The sequence below is a fragment of the Rana temporaria genome, chromosome 5 (assembly GCF_905171775.1).
Source record: "Rana temporaria chromosome 5, aRanTem1.1, whole genome shotgun sequence".
Taxonomy (NCBI): domain Eukaryota; kingdom Metazoa; phylum Chordata; class Amphibia; order Anura; family Ranidae; genus Rana; species Rana temporaria.
The window spans coordinates 108,472,721-108,491,593 of record NC_053493.1 but is presented as its reverse complement, the minus strand read 5'-3'; the positions used below and the strand labels follow the sequence as shown (position 1 = coordinate 108,491,593).

Below are 18,873 nucleotides of genomic sequence, written 5' to 3'. Positions count from 1 at the left end.
TATATTTGCCCCCAATTCCATGGCCGTGCGCCTTATATTGTTCTGATAAAAGCCGATTGTTACGCATGCCTGCTGATTCCTGCCCCCATGCAGACAGCCAAATTTGCATGTCTATGCAAATTAGACTGTCTTGGAGTCACCATGAGTTGAACAGCATCTGTGTTCTGCCAGGCAGGGACTTCTTTTTAGTATATGGGTTAGTTACACTCTGGTTTCTCTTCAGAACGAAAAAATCTTTCGCCTTTTACTAAAGATTTCCGTGGAGAGGAACAACCATGAGTTTCGGTGAATTTTTTGATGCCTGGTTAATGCCGGGCTTCCTTAATATGGTGAAAAAAAGCTTGAGTTCCTTTGATTCGGAAAGGCATGTAGACGGTGTTAATGTTGTTGTTGTTGGTGGTGGTGGTCAATGCAGTCTAGAAAACAATTTAATGGTCTTGGTCCACCTACGCATATATTTGCCCCCAATTCCATGGCCGTGCGCCTTATATTGTTCTGATAAAAGCCGATTGTTACGCATGCCTGCTGATTCCTGCCCCCATGCAGACAGCCAAATTTGCATGTCTATGCAAATTAGGCTGTCTTGGAGTCAACATGAGTTGAACAGCATCTGTGTTCTGCCAGGCAGGGACCTCTTTTTAGTGTATGGGTTAATTACACTCTGGTTTCTCTTCAGAACGAAAAAATCTTTCGCCTTTTACTAAAGATTTCCGTGGAGAGGAACAACCATGAGTTTCGGTGAATTTTTTGATGCCTGGTTAATGCCGGGCTTCCTTAATATGGTGAAAAAAAGCTTGAGTTCCTTTGATTCGGAAAGGCATGTAGACGGTGTTAATGTTGTTGTTGTTGGTGGTGGTGGTGGTGGTGGTGGTCAATGCAGTCTAGAAAACAATTTGATGGTCTTGGTCCACCTACGCATATATTTGCCCCCAATTCCATGGCCGTGCGCCTTATATTGTTCTGATAAAAGCCGATTGTTACGCATGCCTGCTGATTCCTGCCCCCATGCAGACAGCCAAATTTGCATGTCTATGCAAATTAGACTGTCTTGGAGTCACCATGAGTTGAACAGCATCGGTGTTCTGCCAGGCAGGGACTTCTTTTTTAGTATATGGGTTAGTTACACTCTGGTTTCTCTTCAGAACGAAAAAATCTTTCGCCTTTTACTAAAGATTTCCGTGGAGAGGAACAACCATGAGTTTCGGTGAATTTTTTGATGCCTGGTTAATGCCGGGCTTCCTTAATATGGTGAAAAAAAGCTTGAGTTCCTTTGATTGGGAAAGGCACGTAGACGGTGTTAATGTTGTTGTTGTTGGTGGTGGTGGTGGTGGTCAATGCAGTCTAGAAAACAATTTAATGGTCTTGGTCCACCTACGCATATATTTGCCCCCAATTCCATGGCCGTGCGCCTTATATTGTTCTGATAAAAGCCGATTGTTACGCATGCCTGCTGATTCCTGCCCCCATGCAGACAGCCAAATTTGCATGTCTATGCAAATTAGGCTGTCTTGGAGTCACCATGAGTTGAACAGCATCTGTGTTCTGCCAGGCAGGGACCTCTTTTTAGTGTATGGGTTAGTTACACTCTGGTTTCTCTTCAGAACGAAAAAATCTTTCGCCTTTTACTAAAGATTTCCGTGGAGAGGAACAACCATGAGTTTCGGTGAATTTTTTGATGCCTGGTTAATGCCGGGCTTCCTTAATATGGTGAAAAAAAGCTTGAGTTCCTTTGATTGGGAAAGGCACGTAGACGGTGTTAATGTTGTTGTTGTTGGTGGTGGTGGTGGTGGTCAATGCAGTCTAGAAAACAATTTAATGGTCTTGGTCCACCTACGCATATATTTGCCCCCAATTCCATGGCCGTGCGCCTTATATTGTTCTGATAAAAGCCGATTGTTACGCATGCCTGCTGATTCCTGCCCCCATGCAGACAGCCAAATTTGCATGTCTATGCAAATTAGGCTGTCTTGGAGTCACCATGAGTTGAGCAGCATCTGTGTTCTGCCAGGCAGGGACCTCTTTTTTTTATTAGTATATGGGTTAGTTACACTCTGGCAGGGGAGACACCATGATCATGAAAAAAGCTTGAGTTCCTTTGATTCGGAAAGGCACGTAGACGGTGTTAATGTTGTTGTTGTTGGTGGTGGTGGTCAATGCAGTCTAGAAAACAATTTGATGGTCTTGGTCCACCTACGCATATATTTGCCCCCAATTCCATGGCCGTGCGCCTTATATTGTTCTGATAAAAGCCGATTGTTACGCATGCCTGCTGATTCCTGCCCCCATGCAGACAGCCAAATTTGCATGTCTATGCAAATTAGACTGTCTTGGAGTCACCATGAGTTGAACAGCATCTGTGTTCTGCCAGGCAGGGACTTCTTTTTAGTATATGGGTTAGTTACACTCTGGTTTCTCTTCAGAATGAAAAAATCTTTCGCCTTTTACTAAAGATTTCCGTGGAGAGGAACAACCATGAGTTTCGGTGAATTTTTTGATGCCTGGTTAATGCCGGGCTTCCTTAATATGGTGAAAAAAAGCTTGAGTTCCTTTGATTCGGAAAGGCATGTAGACGGTGTTAATGTTGTTGTTGTTGGTGGTGGTGGTCAATGCAGTCTAGAAAACAATTTAATGGTCTTGGTCCACCTACGCATATATTTGCCCCCAATTCCATGGCCGTGCGCCTTATATTGTTCTGATAAAAGCCGATTGTTACGCATGCCTGCTGATTCCTGCCCCCATGCAGACAGCCAAATTTGCATGTCTATGCAAATTAGGCTGTCTTGGAGTCAACATGAGTTGAACAGCATCTGTGTTCTGCCAGGCAGGGACCTCTTTTTAGTGTATGGGTTAATTACACTCTGGTTTCTCTTCAGAACGAAAAAATCTTTCGCCTTTTACTAAAGATTTCCGTGGAGAGGAACAACCATGAGTTTCGGTGAATTTTTTGATGCCTGGTTAATGCCGGGCTTCCTTAATATGGTGAAAAAAAGCTTGAGTTCCTTTGATTCGGAAAGGCATGTAGACGGTGTTAATGTTGTTGTTGTTGGTGGTGGTGGTGGTGGTGGTGGTCAATGCAGTCTAGAAAACAATTTGATGGTCTTGGTCCACCTACGCATATATTTGCCCCCAATTCCATGGCCGTGCGCCTTATATTGTTCTGATAAAAGCCGATTGTTACGCATGCCTGCTGATTCCTGCCCCCATGCAGACAGCCAAATTTGCATGTCTATGCAAATTAGACTGTCTTGGAGTCACCATGAGTTGAACAGCATCTGTGTTCTGCCAGGCAGGGACTTCTTTTTTAGTATATGGGTTAGTTACACTCTGGTTTCTCTTCAGAACGAAAAAATCTTTCGCCTTTTACTAAAGATTTCCGTGGAGAGGAACAACCATGAGTTTCGGTGAAATTTTTGATGCCTGGTTAATGCCGGGCTTCCTTAATATGGTGAAAAAAAGCTTGAGTTCGTTTGATTGGGAAAGGCACGTAGACGGTGTTAATGTTGTTGTTGGTGGTGGTGGTGGTGGTGGTCAATGCAGTCTAGAAAACAATTTAATGGTCTTGGTCCACCTACGCATATATTTGCCCCCAATTCCATGGCCGTGCGCCTTATATTGTTCTGATAAAAGCCGATTGTTACGCATGCCTGCTGATTCCTGCCCCCATGCAGACAGCCAAATTTGCATGTCTATGCAAATTAGGCTGTCTTGGAGTCACCATGAGTTGAACAGCATCTGTGTTCTGCCAGGCAGGGACCTCTTTTTAGTGTATGGGTTAGTTACACTCTGGTTTTTCTTCAGAACGAAAAAATCTTTCGCCTTTTACTAAAGATTTCCGTGGAGAGGAACAACCATGAGTTTCGGTGAATTTTTTGATGCCTGGTTAATGCCGGGCTTCCTTAATATGGTGAAAAAAAGCTTGAGTTCCTTTGATTGGGAAAGGCACGTAGACGGTGTTAATGTTGTTGTTGTTGGTGGTGGTGGTGGTGGTCAATGCAGTCTAGAAAACAATTTAATGGTCTTGGTCCACCTACGCATATATTTGCCCCCAATTCCATGGCCGTGCGCCTTATATTGTTCTGATAAAAGCCGATTGTTACGCATGCCTGCTGATTCCTGCCCCCATGCAGACAGCCAAATTTGCATGTCTATGCAAATTAGACTGTCTTGGAGTCACCATGAGTTGAACAGCATCTGTGTTCTGCCAGGCAGGGACTTCTTTTTAGTGTATGGGTTAGTTACACTCTGGTTTCTCTTCAGAACGAAAAAATCTTTCGCCTTTTACTAAAGATTTCCGTGGAGAGGAACAACCATGAGTTTCGGTGAATTTTTTGATGCCTGGTTAATGCCGGGCTTCCTTAATATGGTGAAAAAAAGCTTGAGTTCCTTTGATTCGGAAAGGCATGTAGACGGTGTTAATGTTGTTGTTGTTGGTGGTGGTCAATGCAGTCTAGAAAACAATTTGATGGTCTTGGTCCACCTACGCATATATTTGCCCTCAATTCCATGGCCGTGCGCCTTATATTGTTCTGATAAAAGCCGATTGTTATGCATGCCTGCTGATTCCTGCCCCCATGCAGACAGCCAAATTTGCATGTCTATGCAAATTAGACTGTCTTGGAGTCACCATGAGTTGAACAGCATCTGTGTTCTGCCAGGCAGGGACTTCTTTTTAGTATATGGGTTAGTTACACTCTGGTTTCTCTTCAGAACGAAAAAATCTTTCGCCTTTTACTAAAGATTTCCGTGGAGAGGAACAACCATGAGTTTCGGTGAATTTTTTGATGCCTGGTTAATGCCGGGCTTCCTTAATATGGTGAAAAAAAGCTTGAGTTCCTTTGATTGGGAAAGGCACGTAGACGGTGTTAATGTTGTTGTTGGTGGTGGTGGTGGTGGTGGTCAATGCAGTCTAGAAAACAATTTAATGGTCTTGGTCCACCTACGCATATATTTGCCCCCAATTCCATGGCCGTGCGCCTTATATTGTTCTGATAAAAGCCGATTGTTACGCATGCCTGCTGATTCCTGCCCCCATGCAGACAGCCAAATTTGCATGTCTATGCAAATTAGACTGTCTTGGAGTCACCATGAGTTGAACAGCATCTGTGTTCTGCCAGGCAGGGACTTCTTTTTAGTATATGGGTTAGTTACACTCTGGTTTCTCTTCAGAACGAAAAAATCTTTCGCCTTTTACTAAAGATTTCCGTGGAGAGGAACAACCATGAGTTTCGGTGAATTTTTTGATGCCTGGTTAATGCCGGGCTTCCTTAATATGGTGAAAAAAAGCTTGAGTTCCTTTGATTCGGAAAGGCATGTAGACGGTGTTAATGTTGTTGTTGTTGGTGGTGGTGGTCAATGCAGTCTAGAAAACAATTTAATGGTCTTGGTCCACCTACGCATATATTTGCCCCCAATTCCATGGCCGTGCGCCTTATATTGTTCTGATAAAAGCCGATTGTTACGCATGCCTGCTGATTCCTGCCCCCATGCAGACAGCCAAATTTGCATGTCTATGCAAATTAGGCTGTCTTGGAGTCACCATGAGTTGAACAGCATCTGTGTTCTGCCAGGCAGGGACCTCTTTTTAGTGTATGGGTTAGTTACACTCTGGTTTCTCTTCAGAACGAAAAAATCTTTCGCCTTTTACTAAAGATTTCCGTGGAGAGGAACAACCATGAGTTTCGGTGAATTTTTTGATGCCTGGTTAATGCCGGGCTTCCTTAATATGGTGAAAAAAAGCTTGAGTTCCTTTGATTGGGAAAGGCACGTAGACGGTGTTAATGTTGTTGTTGTTGGTGGTGGTGGTGGTGGTCAATGCAGTCTAGAAAACAATTTAATGGTCTTGGTCCACCTACGCATATATTTGCCCCCAATTCCATGGCCGTGCGCCTTATATTGTTCTGATAAAAGCCGATTGTTACGCATGCCTGCTGATTCCTGCCCCCATGCAGACAGCCAAATTTGCATGTCTATGCAAATTAGACTGTCTTGGAGTCACCATGAGTTGAACAGCATCTGTGTTCTGCCAGGCAGGGACTTCTTTTTAGTATATGGGTTAGTTACACTCTGGTTTCTCTTCAGAACGAAAAAATCTTTCGCCTTTTACTAAAGATTTCCGTGGAGAGGAACAACCATGAGTTTCGGTGAATTTTTTGATGCCTGGTTAATGCCGGGCTTCCTTAATATGGTGAAAAAAAGCTTGAGTTCCTTTGATTCGGAAAGGCATGTAGACGGTGTTAATGTTGTTGTTGTTGGTGGTGGTGGTGGTGGTGGTGGTGGTGGTGGTCAATGCAGTCTAGAAAACAATTTGATGGTCTTGGTCCACCTACGCATATATTTGCCCCCAATTCCATGGCCGTGCGCCTTATATTGTTCTGATAAAAGCCGATTGTTACGCATGCCTGCTGATTCCTGCCCCCATGCAGACAGCCAAATTTGCATGTCTATGCAAATTAGACTGTCTTGGAGTCACCATGAGTTGAACAGCATCTGTGTTCTGCCAGGCAGGGACCTCTTTTTAGTGTATGGGTTAGTTACACTCTGGTTTCTCTTCAGAACGAAAAAATCTTTCGCCTTTTACTAAAGATTTCCGTGGAGAGGAACAACCATGAGTTTCGGTGAATTTTTTGATGCCTGGTTAATGCCGGGCTTCCTTAATATGGTGAAAAAAAGCTTGAGTTCCTTTGATTGGGAAAGGCACGTAGACGGTGTTAATGTTGTTGTTGTTGGTGGTGGTGGTGGTGGTCAATGCAGTCTAGAAAACAATTTAATGGTCTTGGTCCACCTACGCATATATTTGCCCCCAATTCCATGGCCGTGCGCCTTATATTGTTCTGATAAAAGCCGATTGTTACGCATGCCTGCTGATTCCTGCCCCCATGCAGACAGCCAAATTTGCATGTCTATGCAAATTAGGCTGTCTTGGAGTCACCATGAGTTGAGCAGCATCTGTGTTCTGCCAGGCAGGGACCTCTTTTTTTTTTTAGTATATGGGTTAGTTACACTCTGGCAGGGGAGACACCATGATCATGAAAAAAGCTTGAGTTCCTTTGATTCGGAAAGGCACGTAGACGGTGTTAATGTTGTTGTTGGTGGTGGTGGTGGTCAATGCAGTCTAGAAAACAATTTGATGGTCTTGGTCCACCTACGCATATATTTGCCCCCAATTCCATGGCCGTGCGCCTTATATTGTTCTGATAAAAGCCGATTGTTACGCATGCCTGCTGATTCCTGCCCCCATGCAGACAGCCAAATTTGCATGTCTATGCAAATTAGACTGTCTTGGAGTCACCATGAGTTGAACAGCATCTGTGTTCTGCCAGGCAGGGACTTCTTTTTAGTATATGGGTTAGTTACACTCTGGTTTCTCTTCAGAACGAAAAAATCTTTCGCCTTTTACTAAAGATTTCCGTGGAGAGGAACAACCATGAGTTTCGGTGAATTTTTTGATGCCTGGTTAATGCCGGGCTTCCTTAATATGGTGAAAAAAAGCTTGAGTTCCTTTGATTCGGAAAGGCATGTAGACGGTGTTAATGTTGTTGTTGTTGGTGGTGGTGGTCAATGCAGTCTAGAAAACAATTTAATGGTCTTGGTCCACCTACGCATATATTTGCCCCCAATTCCATGGCCGTGCGCCTTATATTGTTCTGATAAAAGCCGATTGTTACGCATGCCTGCTGATTCCTGCCCCCATGCAGACAGCCAAATTTGCATGTCTATGCAAATTAGGCTGTCTTGGAGTCACCATGAGTTGAACAGCATCTGTGTTCTGCCAGGCAGGGACCTCTTTTTAGTGTATGGGTTAGTTACACTCTGGTTTCTCTTCAGAACGAAAAAATCTTTCGCCTTTTACTAAAGATTTCCGTGGAGAGGAACAACCATGAGTTTCGGTGAATTTTTTGATGCCTGGTTAATGCCGGGCTTCCTTAATATGGTGAAAAAAAGCTTGAGTTCCTTTGATTCGGAAAGGCATGTAGACGGTGTTAATGTTGTTGTTGTTGTTGGTGGTGTTGGTGGTGGTGGTGGTGGTGGTCAATGCAGTCTAGAAAACAATTTGATGGTCTTGGTCCACCTACGCATATATTTGCCCCCAATTCCATGGCCGTGCGCCTTATATTGTTCTGATAAAAGCCGATTGTTACGCATGCCTGCTGATTCCTGCCCCCATGCAGACAGCCAAATTTGCATGTCTATGCAAATTAGACTGTCTTGGAGTCACCATGAGTTGAACAGCATCTGTGTTCTGCCAGGCAGGGACTTCTTTTTTAGTATATGGGTTAGTTACACTCTGGTTTCTCTTCAGAACGAAAAAATCTTTCGCCTTTTACTAAAGATTTCCGTGGAGAGGAACAACCATGAGTTTCGGTGAATTTTTTGATGCCTGGTTAATGCCGGGCTTCCTTAATATGGTGAAAAAAAGCTTGAGTTCCTTTGATTGGGAAAGGCACGTAGACGGTGTTAATGTTGTTGTTGTTGGTGGTGGTGGTGGTGGTCAATGCAGTCTAGAAAACAATTTAATGGTCTTGGTCCACCTACGCATATATTTGCCCCCAATTCCATGGCCGTGCGCCTTATATTGTTCTGATAAAAGCCGATTGTTACGCATGCCTGCTGATTCCTGCCCCCATGCAGACAGCCAAATTTGCATGTCTATGCAAATTAGACTGTCTTGGAGTCACCATGTGTTGAACAGCATCTGTGTTCTGCCAGGCAGGGACTTCTTTTTAGTATATGGGTTAGTTACACTCTGGTTTCTCTTCAGAACGAAAAAATCTTTCGCCTTTTACTAAAGATTTCCGTGGAGAGGAACAACCATGAGTTTCGGTGAATTTTTTGATGCCTGGTTAATGCCGGGCTTCCTTAATATGGTGAAAAAAAGCTTGAGTTCCTTTGATTCGGAAAGGCATGTAGACGGTGTTAATGTTGTTGTTGTTGGTGGTGGTGGTCAATGCAGTCTAGAAAACAATTTAATGGTCTTGGTCCACCTACGCATATATTTGCCCCAATTCCATGGCCGTGCGCCTTATATCATTCTGATTGAAGCCGATTGTTACGCGTGCCTGCTGATTCCCGTCCCCATGCAGCCTGCGCAGACATGCAAATTAGGCTGTCTTGGAGTCTCCATGAGTAGAGCAGTGTCTTCGTTCTGCGGGTACCGGGTGAGGACATTTGGTGGGTATACTCTGGTTTCTCTTCCAAAACGCAAAAATCTAGAAGAGATGAGGAGATACGCATTACTACCTTCGGAAGTAGATGTCGAGGCCTTTGTAAAGGCTAAGAGCGAAGACGTCGAGGAACAAGGAAGGAAGCCGCCGAAGAACTCCGAAGCGACTTCCAGACTTCTCGAAGATGGGAAAAGCCAGAAGAAGACTGAAAAGTGACCTGATCGAGACGAAGGAGACTGAAGAGATGATGAGGAAGAACCCTGCCCCAGCCACTTCCTCCGAGGTCCCCGAGAATGTCTCCGCCTCAACCTCCACCTCCATCCCGGCCGGCGCCAGCCAACCGAGACCAGCGAAGCCGAAATTTCCTGCAGACGGGCTGCCAACCTTGGAGCCCTGGATGAAGCAGACGGTCGTGCTGCAGCTGAAAGAGGTGAACGGAAGAGTCCCTGACATGACCTCGGAGATCTTCGGAAAGAAGATGATCCTGGAGCAGGGCTTCAGCAAAGCGGAGACGCTTTCGGTGCAGTCCTTCGCAAGAGGGATCTTCTACATCACTTTCGGGTCTTTCCAAGTCTGCAGACGATACTGGGAGATGGTGAAGACCAGTGGCCCTGAATCCCCTTTTCGGAAGTTCGTTGCGAACTGCCCTATAACACAGGACGAGAAGTGGGTGACGGTGGCCATGCGGAATCCCCATACCCAAAGCAGAGACATAACCACCTACCTACAGAGGTTTTGCACCGTGGTAAAGGACCCAGTCCGAATCCTTGATGTCAACGGCTTCTGGATTGGGAAGTGGTCTGTGCTATGCAAGCTCAGGAAAGACCGTTCGGGGGACTTACAGCACCTGCAGGCGTGCTTCTCGCTAGGATCATCTGCAGGACACCTTTTCTACTCCGGGATACCCTACAACTGCAACAGATGTGGCCGTCCCGGACACATGGGAAAGGAGTGTACAGAACTTGCTTGCAAGATCTGTCGGGTTACAGGCCACGAGACCAAGGACTGTCCTAGGCCCAAAGCCTGCAACCTCTGCGGATTGCCAGAGCACACCTTCAGGCACTGCCCCCAAAGGACCCGGACCTATGCTGGAGCCCTGATCCAGGGTAAACCAGCCTCCAGCTCTGGGAAGAAGCCGACCGAAAGCAAACCAAAAGAGCCTCGGAAGGCCACAGGTAAGTATACCCCTGCCCCAGCCCCTGCCCCTGCCCCTGTCCTTGTCCTTGCCCCTGTCCCCGTCCCTGTCCACGTCCCCTCCTCTGTCCCACCCCCACCCACCCCCTCTGGCTCAGAGGAGACCCTTCCTGCCCCACCGCCCACCCCATACCTGTCCTCCATGGAGGACTTCCCCGCCCTCCCCCCTTCCACCCCTGCCAGTGGCCAAACAGGAGGCCGGAAACGGAAGCCTGTGAGCCCATTGGCAGAACAACCCGCCACCTCCACCAAACGGCCCAACGGGGTCCAGCACGAAAGCGCTGGACCAGGGCAAGTAGTGGAGGACCTGGAGTCTGCAGGTGAGGAAGGCGAGGAGGAGAATATGGCCGACTATGTGCCTATCCCCACCGCCAACTTCAGTGAGACAGTTGAGGAAGTCCTGGAGGAACTGGGCATAACCCAGTACCCAGAACAGGCAGCTGTGGAGATGGAGGAGCCACCCGCCCCCTTCGGGGAGGTAAGTTCGGCCCCTTGCTAACTAGACCTCATACCCCTTTTTCATTATGGCTGAGATCTCAATCTTTTCCATTAATGCAACTTGTCACCACCAGAGCAGTAGTGATCGGCGGTGATTTTAACTGTCCGATAGAGGAGGATGGCCGCAGTTCTAGCATATACGCAAAACTTGATGCTACTTCTAAACTGCTCAAGGAGATGATCTCGGAGGCATCCTTACGGGACGCCGTGGGATCCATAGGGCAAGGTACCGTGAATTATTCATGGTGCCGACCCGATGGATCTGTGCGTTCCAGGATTGACTTCGTGCTCACTTCAAGAGCAGTCAAGCATCGTGAGTTCTTCATGATCCCCTGCTTTTTCTCTGACCACAGGGCCATTCACTTTCGGGGTGAACTGGGCGAGAGCTTTGCTCACGGACCAGGTTCCTGGAAGCTGAATACCACCCTGCTGGAAAATGAGGAATTGATGGGGGAACTCCGGGAGGCCTATGCCTCTTGGACGGAGGAAAAGAGATTCTTCGGAATGGTAAGTGATTGGTGGGAGGTTGTGAAAGTTAAGCTGCGCAGCTTCTTTCAGGCAAGGGGACGACAGCAAGTGTGTGCAAGGAAGAAGGAACTCAGGAGACTGCAACGTGAGTTGCAGTCCCTGCAGGACCTTCACCACTGCGGCTGGGACGTTAGGCAGGACCTGGAGGACACCAAGAAGAGCCTGAAAGGGTACTTTGAGGAAGAATCCAGGCACATTGTCTTCCGTGCCAAGGTGGAGAATCTTGAGAAAGGTGAGAAGTGTAACTCTTTCTTTTTCAGGAAACTCCATTCAGGACACACTCCCTTGTCTGAACTGCGTGACGAGACCGGAACTCTCCAGAAGGGGAAGGAGGCTGTAATGCAAGTAGTTGAAGACTACTACACCAACCTCTACTCCCCGAAAGAAACGGACTCGGAGGCAGCCGACAGGTTCCTGTCAGGTATCACTAACCAAATTGATCCTGCAGGTTCATCGACCGTCAACGCCCCCCTGGTGTTGGAGGAGCTGCACTCTGCCGCTAAATCCTTTAGGCGGGGCAGGACCCCGGGCTGCGATGGTCTCCCAGTTGAGCTCTATGTAGCCCTGTGGGACCTCGTGGGCCCGGACCTGCTCGAGCTGTACGAGGAGATGGTGGTGGAGGGCAGAATGCCTCCTTCACTGAGAGAGGGGATGATCACGATTTTGTATAAGCGCAAAGGGGAGAGATCGGACCTGAAACATTGGCGTCCGATCTCTCTTTTGAACGTGGACTACAAAATCCTCGCCAAGGTTTTGGCCAACAGGCTGAAATCTGTCATCGGACAGATCATCCACCCGGATCAAACTTGTGGCATTCCTGGCAGAAGGATTGCAGACAGCCTCGCGCTTGTCAGGGACACGGTCCAGTACATCCAGGACCGCCGTGTGCATGCGGCCCTGGTCAGTCTTGACCAGGAGAAGGCCTTTGACTGTGTCTCCCATGAGTTCATGTGCAGAACCCTGCGCAGGCTTGGTCTTGGGGAACTGTTTTGTTCGTATGTTAATGTAATGTATAAAGACATTTGTAGTTTGGTGCTGGTAAATGGTTGGAAAACTGACCCCTTTGAGGTTCTCTCGGGGGTCAGACAAGGCTGCCCTCTCTCACCTCTGCTTTTTGTTTGCTGTATAGAGCTATTCGCCCAAAGCATCAGACGGAACCCAGAGATCAGAGGGATTACCGCACCAGGACCGGAAAGACGGGAGGTCAAGTGCTCGCTCTACATGGATGACGTGACGGTGTTCTGTGCCGACCAGCGCTCCATCGACACACTCGTCCAGACGTGCGAGGACTTCGGCCAAGCTTCGGGGGCAAAGGTCAACTGCGGGAAGTCGGAAGTCATGCTCTTCGGAAAGTGGTTCCTGCCTTCTTCTGCACCCATACCGTTCAGCCTCAAAGCGGATTTCATCAAAATTCTTGGAGTCTGGTTTGGAGCGGAGGGCGCAGCCCTGAAGTCCTGGGAGGAAAGACTGGCTAAGATGAGACAGAAGTTTGGACTTTGGAGCAACAGAGTACTTACCATCGAAGGGAAAACACTGGTACTCCGCAGCGAGATTCTCCCTGTGTTGCAGTACCTCGCCCAGGCCTGGCCCCCCCAGGACAACACCTGCAAGGCCATCACCAGGGCGGTGTTTCACTTCATCTGGGGCTCCAAAATGGACAGAGTAAAGCGGACTGTTATGTTCAAGGAACCTCTCAAGGGCGGTAAGGGCGTGCCTGACATCGCCACATTACTGAGGGTGTTCTTTGCCTGTAACTGCATCCGCAGGACTTTGGTTGACAGAACTGTGGACTCTGGCGGTAACTCCATGTCCCGTTTTTTCCTCCTGCCTCTTTGGAGGTCTCTTGGATGGGACAAATGGGACAGTTCCGTCCCCTACAACTGGGACCCTCCATGGTATTACTTGGATACTTTCAAGTTCATCAAGGAGCTGGGGCTGCATGGAGTTAAGCCTGACTTGTGGAAGCCAAAAACTATCTACAAGTTGATCAGAGCATCGGACATCTTGGAGTCGATTCCAGGCCTCCCTTCAGCCACTTGCAAAGTGGTTTGGAGGAATGTTTCTTCAAAGAGACTCATCAACAGGCACAAAGATCAGGCATGGATGGCAATCCAAGGGGGATTGCTACTCAGGACATTCTTGCATGCCAGACACCTGGGCAGATACACGCACTGCCCCTTTTGCATTATCCAGGAGGAAACATCTCATCATGTTTTCTGGGTGTGCTGCTGTGTTGCTTTAAGGACGCTTTATGGTATGCCAGAAACCGCCGCGTTCACCACCGGCAGAGGATGTCCATCGAGGACTGTCGCAGACTGATCTTCAGCCTGCTGAGAGACTATACCTTGATGGACTTTAAGGAGAAAGAGGACGTCTGAAGATTTCCCCTTCCCCGCCTGTATGTTTACACTGACATTGACTTTTTTTTTTGACACGTTTTTTTTTAACTACTGTTTTCAGGGTAATGCGGCGTCATGCATGATGTGATGTTTCGGGGTTTCATAACTCTGCGCAACACATCAGGCATCATACCGCAGGATGGATGAATGTAATTTAATTGTATGCTTGGAACTGTATTGTTATGTAGTGTATTTATGCGCTGCGTCGCAGTACAGAGCAGAATGTACCCTGTTGAAAGTATTTGTTTTTTGTATATTTGCTTTGCAAAATAAACTTAAATATTGCCTTTTACTAAAGATTTCCGTGGAGAGTAACAACCATGAGTTTCGGTGAATTTTTTGATGCCTGGCTTATCAATGTTTCTCTGTATTTTATCTGTGGAATTTTAAATAAAATAATAATAAAAAAAAATCTGTTCTTATCAGTTGCCAGTAGGTGGTGCTATGCTGACCGTCCCCAGTACACGGTGAGGTGGAAAGGGATGGCGGTCGGCAGATGCTAAACCTGCTGGTGTGGAGGCGGAAGCCTTCTGATTTGGATGGAGAAACATGAGGTCGAAGCTGAGGGGCCGGGCCTCTGGCCTGGATTTGGTGGTGCCTGCCCTGGTCAGTTGTTCGGGAGCGAACACTAGCTCCTCCTTCTCCTTGGGGGAACATTTAGTATTTCCTGAATGTGATTAGGTGGGAGTAGCCTATTGGCGTGGGCTTTCGCCAATCTCTCAGAGCTCCTACCTTCCTGGCTGGAAAGGGTGCTGCTGGTCCGGGCCGGGGGTCAGGGTCCGTTGAAAAGCCTGTGGAGATAGTGACCCTGGAGTGGCAGTCCAGGGGTGCCATACATTGCACAAGTGTTTGAGAGGGCACTTACTCGTATGGCACCAGGGCCACGACTCCACAAACACCCTTTTTACACCTGCCTCTAGGGCTGGGCCTTTTGGCTGGGACCAGAGGAATTTTTGTTTCCTGGCCGGAGGGCCGGGCATCGTATTGCACAATGGTCACTTTCCACTCACATCTCCCACCTTCCTTCTCCCCCACTTTCATTTATATTTTTCCCCGTGTTTGTCACTTTATGTCTTTTTTTGTTTGGTGCACGTTTGTACACCTTGTGTGTGATTAGTAGGGTGCCGGTCCTCGGGCCAGCCCTTAACGTCTTGGGAGTGGGTGGACATGGCCTTCTGGGTTAGTTCGCCTGCTCTCATAGGGTCTTCCTTTGGGGTAGCCTTACCTGGGAGGGTTCTGTTTTGGCAGACCCTCCAAGGAAGTTGGGTCCGTGTCTCACGGAGGACCACTTGATGTTTGCACGTTTTTGTGTATTACTCTTTATGTGTGTGCACATTTTTTCTGCACCGGGAGGATTTTTTGGGTTGTGTTATGCACGCCACAGGCTTTTCAATAGAAAAAGTGGATCACCAGCAGTCTCTGATCCACACTCTTCTCCTGGGCAGCACAGCATCAGATCCAATGGTCTCTGACCACGCACCACTGATTCCACTTCAATGCAACTTTTGTAAAGTGGTCTCCTTAAAGATGACCGCTGCACTTCTGCATTCATGCATATTCAATTTCATCCTGTCCACACTGCAGAAAGATAATACAAAGCCTAAAAAAACTAAAACATAAGGCAACAAACTTTACTCATAAACATACTCACCCAGTTAACCACTCACCTGTTAAGCCCGGTACACATGGGGAAATTTTTGGGAGACATTTTCTAGTTTAAAAAATAAACGGCCAACATTCTGCCTGTGTGTATGTCGGTCTGTCGGACGTGCATGTTGGAAAACCAGTAGCCGTCCGACTCCTGATCAGCGCCCTCAGCCAATGGCAGAGAGCGCTGATCGGAGTGTTCTTGTGGGCTGGTCTCCCTGTCAGAAAACTCCATAGTTCTATCCTATTTCTGTTGTTCTAATACCAAAGGGCAAGTGAGTGTTGTACTCCTTAGCCACTTGCTGACCACAATACGTATATATACGCTGTGGTTTACCTGGATTATGGCTGTGGCTATCGGACATAACCTCAGTATTTTTTTTTTCAGCCAGCGTATGGCTTTCTCTTAAAAGCGTTCTCAGTGTCTCATGAGCCACTGGAACACTTTTAGAAGCAGCAGGAGGGGGGTGTCCTCCCCCTCCCTTTGTGAATCTGTGTTTCTCTGGTTTACCGTTTCCACTGGAGAAACTATCCGATGCTGCGGCTGGCTGATCACAGAGATGATAAAATACTAAATCTTTGATCGTCTCCTCTATGGCCTTGGCAGCCCGGAGCAACGTCATGCACCACTTCTGGTCCAGGGTGGAAGTTAAAAAATGTTTTAACCAAAATATCAAAATCTATTTATACTTTGCTTTTGACCCCAGATCTCTCCATAAAGAGGAACTGTTATCCTTTTTTTCTAAGGGATGTTTACATTCTTTGTAATAGGAAAAAAAATGCAAAAATAAAAAATTAAAGGTATGGTGTAAAAAGAAAATTTAAAGTGCCCCCATCCCTCCGTGCTCGTGCAGAAGCGAACACATACCTAGGTACGTAAACAGTGTTCGCACCACACATGTGAGGTATTGCCACGAACGATAGAGGGAGAGCAATAATTCTCCCACTAGACTTCCTATGTAACTCTAAACAGGTGACCTGTAAATTTTTTTAAAGAGTCACCTATGGAGATTTTTAAGTTCCAGAGTTTGTTGTCATTCCACGAGTGTGCACAATTTTAAAGCGTGACATGTTAGGTATATATTTACTTAATGTAATATTATCTTTCATATTTCATAAATTGGGATATATATTATGTTTTGTTTTTAATAAATTAAAGTGTATTTTTTTTTTAATTGCATTAGAAAATGTGTTGATCAAATTCCATGTGACATGAAAAACTGCAGCGATTGACAATTTGTTCCCTAGGAGGTCTGCTAGAAAAAAATATATAATGTTTGGGGGTAATGAGTATTTTTCGATCAAAAAATACAGATTTAAACTTGTAAACAAAAAATGCCAGAAAAGGCTTGGTCTTTAAGTGGCTAGGACTGGAAATGTATTACTGGTAGAATCACCAGGTCAAATTGAAGAATCTAACCACATCTGAAAACCGTTCAGGTGAAGTATATTACATTTTCTTTGAGTTCAAATATGCTTTCAGCGTACATGAGTCTTCTTTGGTTAGCCTAATTAGGATGGAACAGCAGTAGTTTGGAAAACTTTCAAGGTGTATGTTTGAAAGGGCAGCCATATGTTTTACATATTCTCTTGCTGTGCTCCTAGATGAGCGCCATCCTATATAAAACACGATTCTTTGAAATCCAATTTTTGATGCCATTTAAGAAACATTAGGAATAAATTAAGATATAAAAGACAGAGCATTTACGTTTTTAGCTTACAGCAAAGTTAGTCTTTAAAGTCAAAATCTGTTTTTGAATCTCTCCGTGGGATTCACAGCTGGGCAGTTCAATAACTCCAGAAGGAAAAGCACAGAAAGGCCTTATCAGACATTTGCTTCTAGTGCTTTCATCTCCTTGGCACTTTAGTTCACTGAGACTGTACATATAGAAGACAGATTGGTGTTTAAGTTCCCTGTGGACTCCACAATATTGCTCTTTCTGCTCTTTTCAGTGACTTCAATGAAGAAATCCTGACAGTTTCTTTTTTTGCAACGATTCAGTGACAAATGCTGTTTGAAGAGTGAGCCAAAGACCTGTTAAGAATCAAAATATGAAGTAACAACAGATTGCTCAGACCTGCCACATTATAACAATAATAATCATAGGGACAGCAATGATATTGATACATGAAAGCATAAAGCCAGCTATGCCTACTTTTAAGACTTTTACTGTGCTGTCTTTATAGATTTTGTTATTGGACACACCTAAAGGAAACCTTTCCTCAGAATAATATGTAGGTTGCCATTGCTGACCTCTCTTTCTAAAAGGCTGGCAACCTGGCTATCACACTGATGCTTAGACTTCAGTTATGTTTGAGCCACTAACATGGAACAAGCAGGGCCATCTTTAATATTGATTGAAATCTGGGCAAAACATTTTTTGCCCCCCCCCCCAAATTTCACTCTCCACGTGCTCTGAGACATGCAATAAATATCAGCTAGACTTAAAATCAGTTTACTGTATCAGATAAGGCAGCGATTGTGATTGGTTGCCAGAGGTTACAGCATATCATTACCACTTACTGACTGGTTTCTAGAGGTTACAGCACACATTAGGGCTCACTGATTATTTGCTAGAGGTTACAGCACATGATTTCTGCCTATTGATTGGTTGCTAGAGATTACTGTACAGTAATACTGCTCACTGATTGGTTGCTAGAGGTTACAGCACATCACCTCCTCAATGCAGAGGGGCATGATATACATTTGAATAATGCATTTATTTACATATCAATGCCGCCGCTATTTACATATTAATGCTCCCGTTATTTGCAGATGAATGACGGTTATTTACATGTAAACACAAGGGTCTGCAGGTGAGTCATCTGTACACAACAATAGGGCAGAGCTGGGCAGCATTAGTAGCAGCACTTTACATTGAGATATCAGGACTCAGCACAGGACTAAAACTTTAAGGGACAAGGGAATTTAACCACTTGCCTACTGTGCACATACACCCCCTTCCTGCCCAGACAAATTTTTAGCTTCCGGCACTGCGTCGCTTTAACTGACAATTGTGCGGTCGTGCGACGTGGCTCACAAACAAAATTGACGTCCTTTTTTTCCCACAAATAGAGCTTTCTTTTGGTGGTATTTGATCGCCTGTGCGGTTTGAATTTTTTGGGCTATAAACAAAAAAAAAGCGTAAATTTAAAAAAAAACACAATGGGCTAGATTCACAGAACACTTACGCTGGCGTATCTACAGATACGCAGCGTAAGTGAACAAATGCGCCGTCGTATCTATGCGCCCTATTCTCTTAACTAGATACGCCTGAATTTGGCCTCCATCCGACCAACGTAAGTCTCCTACGCCGTCGGATCTTGGGCGCATATTTACGCTGGCCGCAAGGGGCGCTTCCATTGATTTACGCGCCGAATATGTAAATGACCTAGATACGCCTATTCACGAACGTACTTGCGCCCCGTCGCTGTAATCTACGCCG

At 46.1% G+C, this 18,873-nt stretch overlaps 1 protein-coding gene and 18 non-coding genes across 19 annotated transcripts; all 19 read left to right on the top strand.

Moving 5' to 3' along the window:
• The first annotated feature begins 203 nt into the window (after window positions 1–203).
• LOC120942438 lies at window positions 204–318 on the top strand. The gene has a single exon (XR_005750132.1). It is a non-coding gene; the product is annotated as a U5 spliceosomal RNA (small nuclear RNA).
• A 338-nt stretch (window positions 319–656) lies between these two features.
• LOC120942437 lies at window positions 657–771 on the top strand. Its single transcript, XR_005750131.1, has one exon. It is a non-coding gene; the product is annotated as a U5 spliceosomal RNA (small nuclear RNA).
• Window positions 772–1,122: 351 nt separating this feature from the next.
• LOC120942436 lies at window positions 1,123–1,237 on the top strand. Its single transcript, XR_005750130.1, has one exon. It is a non-coding gene; the product is annotated as a U5 spliceosomal RNA (small nuclear RNA).
• A 344-nt stretch (window positions 1,238–1,581) lies between these two features.
• On the top strand, window positions 1,582–1,696 carry LOC120942435. Its single transcript, XR_005750129.1, has one exon. It is a non-coding gene; the product is annotated as a U5 spliceosomal RNA (small nuclear RNA).
• Window positions 1,697–2,400: 704 nt separating this feature from the next.
• LOC120942469 lies at window positions 2,401–2,515 on the top strand. Its single transcript, XR_005750162.1, has one exon. It is a non-coding gene; the product is annotated as a U5 spliceosomal RNA (small nuclear RNA).
• A 338-nt stretch (window positions 2,516–2,853) lies between these two features.
• LOC120942434 lies at window positions 2,854–2,968 on the top strand. Its single transcript, XR_005750128.1, has one exon. It is a non-coding gene; the product is annotated as a U5 spliceosomal RNA (small nuclear RNA).
• Window positions 2,969–3,319: 351 nt separating this feature from the next.
• On the top strand, window positions 3,320–3,434 carry LOC120942460. Its single transcript, XR_005750153.1, has one exon. It is a non-coding gene; the product is annotated as a U5 spliceosomal RNA (small nuclear RNA).
• A 344-nt stretch (window positions 3,435–3,778) lies between these two features.
• Window positions 3,779–3,893, top strand: LOC120942472. The gene has a single exon (XR_005750165.1). It is a non-coding gene; the product is annotated as a U5 spliceosomal RNA (small nuclear RNA).
• Window positions 3,894–4,237: 344 nt separating this feature from the next.
• LOC120942433 lies at window positions 4,238–4,352 on the top strand. Its single transcript, XR_005750127.1, has one exon. It is a non-coding gene; the product is annotated as a U5 spliceosomal RNA (small nuclear RNA).
• A 335-nt stretch (window positions 4,353–4,687) lies between these two features.
• On the top strand, window positions 4,688–4,802 carry LOC120942431. Its single transcript, XR_005750126.1, has one exon. It is a non-coding gene; the product is annotated as a U5 spliceosomal RNA (small nuclear RNA).
• A 344-nt stretch (window positions 4,803–5,146) lies between these two features.
• Window positions 5,147–5,261, top strand: LOC120942430. The gene has a single exon (XR_005750125.1). It is a non-coding gene; the product is annotated as a U5 spliceosomal RNA (small nuclear RNA).
• A 338-nt stretch (window positions 5,262–5,599) lies between these two features.
• LOC120942429 lies at window positions 5,600–5,714 on the top strand. The gene has a single exon (XR_005750124.1). It is a non-coding gene; the product is annotated as a U5 spliceosomal RNA (small nuclear RNA).
• Window positions 5,715–6,058: 344 nt separating this feature from the next.
• LOC120942428 lies at window positions 6,059–6,173 on the top strand. The gene has a single exon (XR_005750123.1). It is a non-coding gene; the product is annotated as a U5 spliceosomal RNA (small nuclear RNA).
• Window positions 6,174–6,532: 359 nt separating this feature from the next.
• LOC120942427 lies at window positions 6,533–6,647 on the top strand. The gene has a single exon (XR_005750122.1). It is a non-coding gene; the product is annotated as a U5 spliceosomal RNA (small nuclear RNA).
• Window positions 6,648–7,351: 704 nt separating this feature from the next.
• On the top strand, window positions 7,352–7,466 carry LOC120942426. The gene has a single exon (XR_005750121.1). It is a non-coding gene; the product is annotated as a U5 spliceosomal RNA (small nuclear RNA).
• A 338-nt stretch (window positions 7,467–7,804) lies between these two features.
• Window positions 7,805–7,919, top strand: LOC120942425. Its single transcript, XR_005750120.1, has one exon. It is a non-coding gene; the product is annotated as a U5 spliceosomal RNA (small nuclear RNA).
• Window positions 7,920–8,279: 360 nt separating this feature from the next.
• LOC120942424 lies at window positions 8,280–8,394 on the top strand. The gene has a single exon (XR_005750119.1). It is a non-coding gene; the product is annotated as a U5 spliceosomal RNA (small nuclear RNA).
• Window positions 8,395–8,738: 344 nt separating this feature from the next.
• On the top strand, window positions 8,739–8,853 carry LOC120942423. Its single transcript, XR_005750118.1, has one exon. It is a non-coding gene; the product is annotated as a U5 spliceosomal RNA (small nuclear RNA).
• A 492-nt stretch (window positions 8,854–9,345) lies between these two features.
• LOC120941105 lies at window positions 9,346–13,700 on the top strand. Its single transcript, XM_040354375.1, has 2 exons — window positions 9,346–10,336; window positions 12,511–13,700. The coding sequence occupies exons 1-2, from the start codon at window positions 9,346–9,348 to the stop codon at window positions 13,698–13,700; spliced, it is 2,181 nt and encodes a 726-aa protein (XP_040210309.1).
• The last annotated feature ends 5,173 nt before the right edge of the window (window positions 13,701–18,873 follow it).